At 30.8% G+C, this 12650-nt stretch overlaps 1 protein-coding gene across 1 annotated transcript; it reads left to right on the top strand.

Moving 5' to 3' along the window:
* Positions 1 to 4779: 4779 nt before the first annotated feature.
* On the top strand, positions 4780 to 6668 carry LOC112727879 (L-type lectin-domain containing receptor kinase VIII.2). The gene has a single exon (XM_025777807.3). The coding sequence runs from the start codon at positions 5144 to 5146 to the stop codon at positions 6227 to 6229; it is 1086 nt and encodes a 361-aa protein (XP_025633592.1). The 5' UTR covers positions 4780 to 5143; the 3' UTR covers positions 6230 to 6668.
* The last annotated feature ends 5982 nt before the right edge of the window (positions 6669 to 12650 follow it).

Below are 12650 nucleotides of genomic sequence, written 5' to 3' on the forward strand. Positions count from 1 at the left end.
GAAAGATTAAGCATCATCAATCAAAGAGATGAAAGAGGAATGTGAAGACCAGCAATGATGATGATGATGAGGAGGACAGCAAGTAAATTCCAAAAGGTTGTATTGTTCAGTGATTATTTTATATCAGATACTGCTATGATTGAAAGTGATATAATACCCCTACCTGTCTGCATAGTATAGTTTTTCTGCAATTCAATAATTAAGATGCTTGATTATTCACAACACTACACTTTTCAAACTTGCGTGCACTCAAGAATTCAAAAAAAAAAAAAAGGCACCACATGATAGTTCTTTGAAAAGAAGGATTGAGGAATTAAACAATTTTGAGGCAAGCAAAGATTAGGAGAAGTGGTGGTTCTGGTTGTGTGATTATGCATTGAGGTTGCATGCTTATGAAAACTTGCATGGGAGCTCATAGGCAGAACATAGAGTTCAAAAGAGTATTGTGGAGATTTTTGAACATTTATTGATCTAAGAAGCAGCAAACAAAAGAAAATAAAGAAGATATAAAAACAAAGAGAACATGGCCCAAGGCTCTGAGCATCAATTACTAGGCAGAAAAGAAGAAAGAAATAAGAACTCAAAGAGTTATTATCCTAGTAAATGCTTGTGGTCGAACTATGTCAAAGAGAGAGGCTTGAGCAAGTAAATCCTAAGGGGTGCTTCAACACCTCATACCTTAAAACCAACTGGTTTAGGAGTATTGATTGAAAGCTTATCTAAAGAGCCGCTTTGAGACATGACACTTAGAGTCAAGGCCAAAGAACAGAAACTATAAGCTGCTTCAAGGTGATTACCTATAGAGAGATCTCCATGATATTATTTGGATGAAAGTTCTAAGACCTAAGACTCCCAAGATGTAGGGACTAGTAAGCACTGAAACCCTTGCATGAGCATATAATTTAGAGTTCACCCCACTGTCACTTAATCACTTCACTCACAGGATAGTACATGTAATTCTTCAAATCCATTCTAATTGAAAGAACCTTTGAGCATAATTCTTTTCTTGCTTGGGGACAAGCAAGTTTTAAGTTTGGTGTTGTGATGACAAGTCATCTTAACCTAATTTTACTAGCCTTTTTCTTTGTTTTTATTTGGTTTTATGCACTTTCTTGCATTCTAAGTAAGTAATTTGGAATGAAAATGCATGGTTTCTTTGAATCAATCAACCACCCTTTAATTGATGCTAAATCATGAGGTTTAAGCTAAATTTAATTGATTTTTTATGATTTATAAACCTTGTGAATTTGGTGATACTTTGATTGGTTGTTTTGATTACTTGTAGGTGAGGAAAAGAAAAAAAATAAGAAAAGCGTAGCCTAAGGAGCATGATCTAAGCAAAGAAAGAAAGCGTGGCACAAAGAAGAGAAGCGTGGCTCAAGGAAGGAAAAGCGTGGGTGAAGTCAAGAAACAAGGGCACAAAGCTCTTGTGGAGAGCCTTCCTTCAAAGAATCAAAAGCCAAGCTCTTGCCAAGAGCTTTGAAGCTCTTGCCAAGAGCTTTATCAAGAACACATGAAGAAGGAACCAAGAGCCAAGCTCTTGGCAAAGAGCTTTGAAGCTCTTGCCAAAGAACTTTTTCGTGCATGCCTTGGATGAAATCAAGAAGGAAAAGCTCACTAATGCACCCACCAAGACTTGAACCCATGACCAAGGGGAGGGGGCCAGCGCTACTTCACAAGGAAAAACAAGCCAAAATTAGCTTGTTTTCACTCACCAAGGTTCGAACTAGGCACCTCAAGGAAGCAAGGCCTTGTGCGCCACTCATGTGCCAAGAAAATTTGGCTTGTCTTCCTTCACCAAGGATTGAACCGGGCACCTCAAGGAAGCAAGACTTTGGGGGCTTCTCTAGTGCCAAGAAAATTAACTCCACAAGTGCTCCACCCAAGACTTGAACCAAGGACCTCAAGGACAAGTAAAGCTCTTGCCAAGAGCTCTCAAGCTCTTGCAAAGAGCTTTGTTCTCTTGGACCGTGCGCAACACATTGGAAGGAAAGGGGACCAAAGCTCTTGGACAAAGCTCTTGCCAAGAGCCGAACTCTTCCCTGGGAGGTGCACCATGGGCTGAAAATTGAACTAAAAATCCAAATTAATTCATTTCTTCACCAAATCAAAAGCCCATCCAAATTTCAAAAATCCAAGAATAGAAAGTGTATAAATAGGAGCTAGTTTAATGTAATTAAAAAACTTTTAGAGACCTTTAGACTTTACTTTGAATTTTTCCTTTTGATTTTTCATTTTGAGCTTTTACTTTGGAATTTAGATCTTAGAGAATTGGGAAGAGGAATTGATCTCTCTTCTTCCTTGTTCTTGCTTGAGCACTCTTTTATTTTCTTGCTTTTGATCTTGGGTGAAGAATTGAAGAACTTCTGTTTCAATCTCACCTTGAGATCTCTTGTTTACTTTTACTGCATAATTCAATTTCCACTTCTGTTTACTGCATCTTCTTCATCTCCTTTTTGATTCTGCAATTTACTTTTCTTTATTTCTTTTGCAATTAATCTTGTTGGATCAAGGAAGGATTTGAGATCTAGACTTGTTTTCTAGTCTCTTCCACTCCTGAGATCTTCAACCTCTTTTAATTTGCTGCAATTTAAGCACAAGTCATTTTCTGTTTTAATTTCTCAAGCACTTTTACTTTTCTGTTTAGATCTACTTTACTTCAATTCACTTTCTATTTTTCTGTTTTGCTGCAATTTAATTCCTCTTGTTTAAATTCTGCAATCCCAACTCCCAATTCCTTTTATAATTCAAGTCATTTACATTTCTTGCACTTTAAGATTCAGCCATTTACATTTCTTGCAATCTAAGTTTCTGCAATTTACATTACTTATTCTTTAAGATTCAGCTTATTTACTTTCTTTGCTCTTTAATTTCCTGCAATTTACCCCTCTCCCTTTACATTTCAAGCAATTTAATTTCTGTCAAATACAAACCACTCAACCAATACTTGATTCGCTTGACTAAATCAACCACTAAACTAAAATTGCTCAATCCTTCAATCCCTGTGGGATCGACCTCACTCATGTGAGTTATTATTACTTGATGCGACCCGGTCCACTTGCCGGTGAGTTTTGTGTTGGATCGTTTTCCACACATCACAAACAAGCATTTAAAGAAAGATAACAAAAAATATCATTAAACTACCCAAAAAAATCACATTAACAAAACTTAAAGATACCTTAAAGTAAGGATGCTCAAAGAATAATCTATTTAGATTTCTCACCGTGTGAGACTTAGAGACTACAACATACATCTTATATTTATATTTAGGGTATTTTACTTTTCTAAAACGTCCCTTATCCATGACAGTGGCGCTTTCAACCCTCAACTCATCACTAGCAGGTCTCACACCTTGTCTCCTACTTATTATTGATGTGCTGTCTTCACTTGCCATTACCAATTTTCTTTTGCCAGTCTTGGTCACTCTGATCGAAAATACATGGGACAAATTAGTTTGGAATTATGTTGGAGGAAGGTTGAATAAGAAACTCCAAACTTATATAAGGACCCCTTTAAAACGTTGTCGTATATGAGCATCCAAGCACCAAAGTTTGAAAAAGAATACGTCCATTCAAAACAACGTTCTTTAAAGTTGTCACCAAACGATGTCGTATTAGCCACGTGTACAAGGAATTAAAATGTACTGAGAGCGACGTTTATCATTTTATTTGATATATTACATCATCAATTTTCACGTAGAAAAAAAAATATGATTTTGATCGGTCAAATCTGTCATAGAACATATCTATATCTAGTAAATATCTAAAAATTTTGGAGACAAAAAATCTAGTTAATTTTTTTAAGAAATAAATTCATCAAGCAACTAATTTTTTGAGAGTCTATGTAAAATATTACTCATATATTAAGTAAGACTCCTTAAATTCTTAAATAAGACTCCTTAAATTGTAAATGTTAGAGGAAGTAAGTCTGAAAGTAAAAATATAAATATAAAATTGTTAAAACTTGAAAGAGTTTAATTGCAACATGCATTTTCCCATAAGCATTAGCCTGCTAGAAAAGGAAGGCTTCATTATATCATTTCACAACCTAAAATCAACAAACATAACAACTAAGAAAGTGGACCATAACGATTAATGACGCCAAAATCCAGGGAGAAAAAAAAAAGCATAGTTAGATGAAAAAGGAAAGATATGTATTTTTAGGGGTGTTTATGGTCACACAAAATTAAATTTAATTAGATCTAAATCCAGTTTTTAAAGGTCATGGGTCTATTTTGATCCAATTTAAAAGTGATCTAAAATAAGTCGAGATAAATCAGATTGATTAAATATAATTTTTTTTTAAAGTTAGGATTAAAAATGAAACATGAATCTTTTAAGTGATTATGTAAAGACTATATTATTTGAGTTATAATTTATTGGTGACTAAATATAAAATTAGCAATAAAGATTTACTTTTAAAACTTAAATTTAACAAACATTATATCATATTTATACTAAAATAAATTATTTTAAAATAAAAATAATATTTTATAATATAAAAAAAATTAATTAAAATATAAAAATAATATAATATTATTAATTTTACTTTAAAATATATATTTTTATTATTACAAATAACTTCGAATTAGATCGAATATGATCCAAAATATAATCCAAACTCGATCTAAAAATAATATCAACTTAAAAAAGCAAATTTAAATTTAACAAATTATGCCTTGGATACGGAACGAGCCCGCTCTTGGAAACCCGTGTTTCCATAAGATATTGGAGTCAACATTGGAAATATTGCAAAAGCAAAGCCTCAAAGTGCAAAAAACCTTGCCACCATTATTAATTATTGTATTCCCTTGGTCATATGGCAATGGCATTGATGTAAAGAACTCAAAAAAGGTGAGTCATCAAAAAGTGTGCACAAACCAGTAAAACGTATTTAATTTTCTCAACCTCCAATCTCAACAATATTCTTTACTTTCTTCCTCTGCTTCCTCTTCTTTCTTTCTTTCTTTCTTTCGTTCTCTCTTTCTTTCTTCTTTCTCCTCTCACTCTCAAACCCTAAAATACCAAGGCCATAAAAAATTTCCAATTCCACCAAATGGGATCAACCCACCAAACCTAAGAGTTTTCTTCACTCACAGAACCCATCAAAGATTGGTTCAATCTTAACTCCAGCCATTTCAATTATGGCACATTTTACCACTTCCCCCTACTTCAAGGCCTTAACTTTAACCATTTTGTTCCTAAAAACCCAAGCTTTTGACCCAATTCCATTGTTCTCCTTTGCTGAATTTGAGAAAGATCCAAAATTTAAGTCCAATGTGGCTCTCTTTGGTGGTTCAAAGGTTATGAATGGTGGCTCTGGGATTCAGCTATCTGGGTCTGGGAAGGTCATGTACAAAAGACCCATCAAGCTTCTTGAAGGTAAACCAAAGCAATTAGCGTCTTTTTCGACTTACTTTACATTTTCAACGCCATTGTACAATAGGGGTGGTTTGGCTTTTGTTATGGTTCCAAATGGTTCAAAAAGTGATTTTTTTGAGAAAAGTTCTTCTGGGTATCCTTCATTGTTGAAAAATGGAAAATCTGGAGTTGTCGGTGTTGAGTTTAGTCCTTCAACAAAGGGTGGTCATGTAAGTTGTAGTGTGGCCATTAATGTCGGTGACCCAGTTATTCCGGCTAGAGCCATTAACAAATCTTTCAATTGGGTTGCTAAAAATGGAGAAAAGTTTCATGCTTGGATTGATTATGTTGCAAGTTCAAGGCAGTTAGAAGTTAGGTTGAGTCAACATGGTAACACAAAGCCATATGATCCATTTCTCTGGCACAAAATTGACTTAGCAGAAGTGTTGAAGGAGAAACAATTTTTTGTTGGTCTTAGTCCTATGAAGTTGTTGGATGATTCATCTTCTTATGAATCTCAAGCATGGTTCTTGTATTCATGGAGCTTTGTTGTAAGGAAATTCCCACACACTATGCATTCAGAGCCTCTAGATCCAAAGGTACTTGTTAAGACCTCAAGTAAGGGTAAGAATCCTGTGGTTAATAATAAACCAAGGAATGATGATTGCATTTTGAAGGTTCTTTCTGCAATGATATTTGGTACTGGTTGTGGAGCATTGACAGCATTTGTTGTGCTTTATTTGTGGACCATATTTGGTGGTAATAGGAGACCTGTGGTGCCTGAAGAATGTGTTATGCAACATGATGTTGAATATAGGAAAGTTAAAATTGTTGTAGATAATAAGACCATAGAAGATGGTAAGAATTAGTAGTAGTAGATCTTTTGAGGTGTGAAAAGCATTATTGGTTTCTGTTTTTTATTTTTTATTTTTAGTTTTAATGTTTTTAATTTTTAATATTTTGTGAACAAAAACAAAAAGTAATTTGTTTTTCACAAAATATTAAAGTAAAAACAAAAACACTAAATAAAAACTAAAAATAAAAAACAAAAAGGAAAAACCAGAAACTAAATAGGCATGGTGTTTTGTAAATTTTTAGTGTTTACTTTTTTGTATTTAAGGTTTGTTGTTGTATTTTAGTAATATGTATGCTAAAGGGCCGTGTCTAATTTGGTCTTTTTCATCTATGTTGTTGTATTGCTGAGCACATTCAGATTGAGATTTCCGACTGTGTTAAAAGGATGGTTTCTTTAATTGAAACATGCTTAAATTATTGAAGTTGTTAATACAATGTGTGATGTTGCTGACACATTTTCTTATTGTATGATGATGATGACAAGTAAACAGTCTGTGTGTAATTATTTATTGATTTGTTTTCATGTATTAATAAATTGGTCTTGCTTTGCTGGAATGTCTTCTGATGGAAACTTTTTTTTTCTTTTTTTTTTTTTTAATTTATTTGATCCATTATGAGGGTGAATAGTAATAAGTAATAACAATAGTAATGAGTAATGATGATGATAATGATGATCATGATGAGTTAAACCCCAAAATGGTCCTTGAGATTTGCGTCGTGCACTAAAATCGTCCCTGAGATTCCAATTGTACCAATTACGTCCCTGAGATTGAAAAAAATGCACTATATTAGTCCCTGACTCATTTTTCATTAACGACGTGATGACATGGTATGATGACGTGGACTGTAAGTGACACGTGTCACTTCATGATTTGGCCACAGGTAATGATATGATGATGTGGTAAACAGTGACACGTGGCATGTTGACGTGGATAGTTGTGTCACGTGTCACAATGTTATTTGACCACGTGTCCGTTTGTGCCACGTGTCGCAACAGTAATCGTCCACGTGTCATCCATTATTTCATGGTTGTATATGCACTAAATTAGTCCCTCACTTTGCATTAAGTGACTCATTTTAGTCCCTAAAATTGAATGTCGTGCACCAAACTAGTCTCTTCACTAGTTTTTTCTCATTTTTTTCTATAAATTCAAAATTCTCAATATTTTTTAATGCATTAATTTCAATTTTATTTTTTCACATGTTTTTCAAATAAAAGTGTTTTTATAAAATATTTTTTCTCTTGCGAATACCCTAACCGCCAATTTGGAGTTGACGTGAAGGTTTTTCAAGCACCTTTACTACAATCTCCGACCTCTTTCAGTACTTTTATAAAATATTTTTTTCTTGCGAATACCCCTAATAACCGCCGTCTTGGAGTTGACGTGAAGACATTTAAAGCTTCTCTCATTACCGTCTCCGACCTCTTTCATCTAGACTGCAGAGATCAAAGATGGTAGTGAGGGTGCTTGAAGTGCCTTCAATCTAGCTCATTTACACATAACAAAAACGTGTATTTCATAAGGAAAAAAAATTATTTTAATTATTAATTTTTTGTTAAAACACGTTTTTTTATGAAAAAAATTGTGTCTAATCAATCGTATAATTATTTTTTATAATAACATACTTATATATTACAAAATTTACTAATGTTAAATTATTAAAAAAATTATATAATTAAAACTAAAATTTTAAAAATTTTTATGAAACCACTTGTATTTAAACGATATATGAAAAAATAGAATTGAAATTAGTATATCCAAGATATTAAAATTTTAAATTTAAAAAAATGAAAAACAATTGGTGAAGGGACTAGTTTGGTGTACGACATTCAATTTCAGGGACTAAAATGAGTCACTTAATGCAAAGTGAGGGACTAATTTGGTGCATATACAACGATGACATAATGGATGACACGTGTCACTTACAGTCCACGTCATCATGCCATGACATCACGTCGTTAATGGAAAATAGGTCAGGGACTAATATGGTGCATTTTTTTCAATTTCAGGGACGTAATTGGTGCAATTGGAATCTCAGGGACGATTTTAGTACATTACGCCAATCTCAGGGACCATTTTAGGATTTAACTCCATCCAAAATTGTTAGTAACACACATTTGGAGAAATATTTTTGGTTTAGCCTAAAGTTTTTTACAGCGCAATGAATATTTTTATAGTATGTTTTCTTAAAAGTTAAACGAGTAAAATATGTTTTTTGTTTCTAATTTTTTAGAAATATCTCTCACATTTAATTTAATTTAATTTTGTTTTTAACGGTTGAAATATTTTCAATTTTATTTTTATTGTCAAATTTTTATCAGTTAACAGTTAATAAAAAATTTTTCTAATTCTATTTCTAATATTTATCATCATCTTCTTCTCCATCTTTACTTTTCTCATTCTACCATTATCATAACCACCACTTACTGCGGCTTTTAACCCTTCACCACCATCCTTTACACTTCACAACCCCCATCTATTGCCACCTCCATCATCGCTTACCCTTCGCAACCCTCATCTATTGCAAGCACACTTCAGAGGTCCACCCCAACCTCGTCTGAACCCCTTACTCTTGCCACTATCATATAGTTAGCCCCCTTTCACATGCAATTCGCCACCACCAGTAATAATATTAAGAACAACAACAAATACTCGTAAACATGTTTTAAAATCAGATTCAACAATAAGAAAAGAGTTATTTTGAAAAAAATGTTTTTTTTTTCTTTTAAACGAAGGGAATTTTAACAGAGATAGTATCGGAAGACAGATCCGGAAGAGGCGCAAAAAGTGGCGACGTGTGGAGAGGACAACGATACGGTGGCCGGAAGATGAGGAGGCAATGATGGTGGTCATGCTACTGTTGTTTCTGGATTTGGTTTTGTTTTTGGGAGAGATTATGTTAATAAGGCTGCATCTGTTTCTGAGAACAAGACAAGATAAGACACTGAGAGAACAAGATATAGAAGATAGAGATACAAAATTTTGTGTTCTTGTATCTGTTTGGTGATAAACTAGAACAAATTATGAAAATCTAATTTATTCTTATTTTTTTTCAAAAAATTTGAGACGAAAAATATAATAATAAAAAATTAACAAAAATAATGAAAGAAAAAATGAAAAATAAGTTGGGTCCCTTGTTAGTGTCTCCGTGTCCTTTCTGTCACGATGGACACAAAATACACTAATTCAGTCTGTTCATGTCTCTTCTGTCAAATACAATTTTGTATCTCTGTGTCTCTATCTCGATGTCTTGTCTCTGTAAATAAATGTAGCCTAAAAAATAAAATTGGGAAATAAAATGTTGACTAATAGTTGACTGTTAACAAATTAATAAAAAAAATAAAAATAAAATTTATTTTAAACATTAAGAATAAAATTAAAGTAGATTAAACGTTAGGAATATTTTTAAAAATTTAAAAAACGTTAGGAATAGAAAATATACTTTACGCAAGTTAAAATTATAAAGTTCATTTTTTTAAAATTTCACTTTACCTCTCTACTCGTCAACCAAATTTGCCTTTAATTATTGCTGGTTTTGGCATCTGTGAATTGATAAAATTTAAAAGTAATATATTTAGCAAGGAAAAATATAGGTAGACAATAAAAATACTAAATAATATGAAAAATAAATATATCGGATGTTTATTTCATTAGGTGTGTGGATGGTTATTCTAATATTAAAATTTAAATAAATAATTTGGAGGTGTAATGTATTTTTATTTTATTGGTGGTTATTTATGTTGTTCAAAAAAATTATTAGTTACCTAACATAACCCATATAGCAAAGTTGGACATGTGATAAAGACTTAAAAGCTTGGAACATATTTTATAGAGTAAAGTATCGTTTTTGTCCCCAACGTTTGGGGTAAATCCTATTTGTGTCCCTAACGTTTAAATCGTCCTATTTGTATCCCTTACGTTTGTAAAAGTGATTCAATGTTATCCTACTATCAATTATACTAACAAATCAGATTATATTTTTCAATTATTCTCACTTGAATGTATTCATTCTCAATTAGGTCTCATTTGGATGTGTTCGATTTTAATATTATACCTACTATTTGTGTTTAGATTCAATTATGTCCATAGAAAAGTGAATTATGTAAATGTTGTAGGAATTAGTTTCAACTTTTGATGAGCTATTTTTCGGAGTAGATCATCGATTCTATCCCAAACATTTATATTCTAACTTCAAGAAGAGATTTTTAAAACTCAAACTAAAGCGTTCATGATGTGTAATTGACGGCAGGATAACATTGAATCACTTTTACAAACGTTAGGGATACAAATAGGACGATTTAAACGTTAGGGACACAAATAGGATTTACCCCAAACGTTGGAGACAAAAACGATACTTTACTCTATTTTATACAGACACAAGTTTGAGTAATCTTTATGGTTGCTATTTGTAAGTAATATTGCCTTGTAAGTGCTTATTGAATTCATACCATACGTGTTGATAGACCTTGGCATTAAAGTAACTTAAAAAACCATATTTTAGAAATTAAGGAGGGAAAAAAATATTTTAAGGTACGCATATTAGGAAAGGCAATGAACAAATACTAAGCATCAAATAAAATTATGGTTGTTGAAATATTAGACCTTACAAATTTTTATATTTGAAATATTGTTTCAGGGCCACGGGAAAAAACATTACATGATATTCGAATAACTTCAAATCTTTTGATTCATGAATTGAAGTGAACGTAACACCTAGAGTGTACACAACCTGACAACCTTAACTGATTTCCTCAATAATTATTTTAATTTAGTTATACTATAGCAATCTGCGAGTATTATTCAATATTCAATAAGCAATTCTAGTTCAAGTTCAATTATTTCAGAGTTCGTACGTGGAAAAAATGTTACCTATCACCAAACAAATAATTAAAACGTACGTAAACTTCACAAAAATTGACTCCCCAACAGCATCAATTACGGTCCTTTAAAGCAAGCGTCAAACATTTTTCGCACGCATCACAAAAATGGAGTTCGGTGATTAAGAACGTATAATGACTATTTTTAGAATAAAATACTGATTTGGTTTCTAATATTCAGAGTAGATTTTATTTTGATTTTTGATATTTTAATTGTTTTATTTTTATTTTAAAACGTTTAAAATAATATTAATGTATTTTATTGTTAAATTTTTTACTAATATTTAACGAAATTGATATATTATTAATAATACTTTTGTTAAAGCTATGTTTATTTAAATCTCTTCTTTCATCTTCATCCTCTCAACAAATCCAAATTTTATTTTTCTCTTTTTTTTTTACATTATTAATTCTCTAAAAAAATTTGAAAAAGAGAAAAAAAAAGTAAGAAAATGAAGTTTATACTTATTGAGAGGGTTAAGGTGGGAGAGAGATTAGGCAAACGTAATTTTAACAAAAGTATTATGAATAGTATATCAATTTTGTTAAATGTTAGTAAAAGATTTTAACCGTGGGATAACATTGATGTCATTTTAAACGTTTTGGGATAAAAATAGAACTACTAAAATGTTAAGGACTAAAGGATTCATTCCAAATGTTGGGAGACCAAAACACTACTTTATCCATTATTTTTATTAGAAAAAATTTCGCTTCCTTCCTATAATAAATGTTAAAAGAACATTCCAATTTTTTTTATTTATAAAATGTACACTCTCCGATCCTCTCTTATAATTTTTAAAAAATCTCCTCTTTAACCCATTTCAAATTTTGTGTTAATTATCATTAACTTTATCTATTTTTTAAGAAAAAATAAATTATTTTTTACAAAAATATCCTTAAACAAAAATTTAATTTTTTTTTTACCAAAATATATTTTAACAAATTATTTTTCTTGCGACTAAATTATATTTTTACCAAAATATCTTTCAAAATATTACTAAATTATAATTTTATCAAATTGTTTTTAATAACAATTTTTTTTGTATATTTTATTATTAATCTCATGATATTAATGCATATTATTAAACATGGTTTTACAAAATTAATTTAATATTTTTTTATTAGTTCCACAGAAAAGAATTTTTTAATTTAATATTAAAATAATATTGATATAACAATTTAATCACTAGAAGAATAACATTACATGGTATCTTAATAAAAAAAATTAATCATTATAAGATATTTTAAAGAATATTTTGATAAAAATATAATTTAATCACTAAAAAAATAATTTATTAAAAAATATTTTGGTATACAAAATTTAATTACTAAAAATAAAATTTTTGTTAAAGGTAATTTAAAAAAAAATTATTTTTCTTAAAAAATGGATAAAGTTATTATTAGTTAATACAAAAATTTTAAAATAAGTTAAAAAAGAGATTTTTTAAAAACTATAAAAAAATATATATATTTTACAGATAAAAAAGAGTGGAGTGTCATTTAAGTATTTCTTAAAAAAGGTGAGTAAAATTTTCTCTTTTTATTAAAATATAAGG

This window comes from Arachis hypogaea, chromosome 12 (genome assembly GCF_003086295.3).
Source record: "Arachis hypogaea cultivar Tifrunner chromosome 12, arahy.Tifrunner.gnm2.J5K5, whole genome shotgun sequence".
Lineage (NCBI taxonomy): Eukaryota > Viridiplantae > Streptophyta > Magnoliopsida > Fabales > Fabaceae > Arachis > Arachis hypogaea.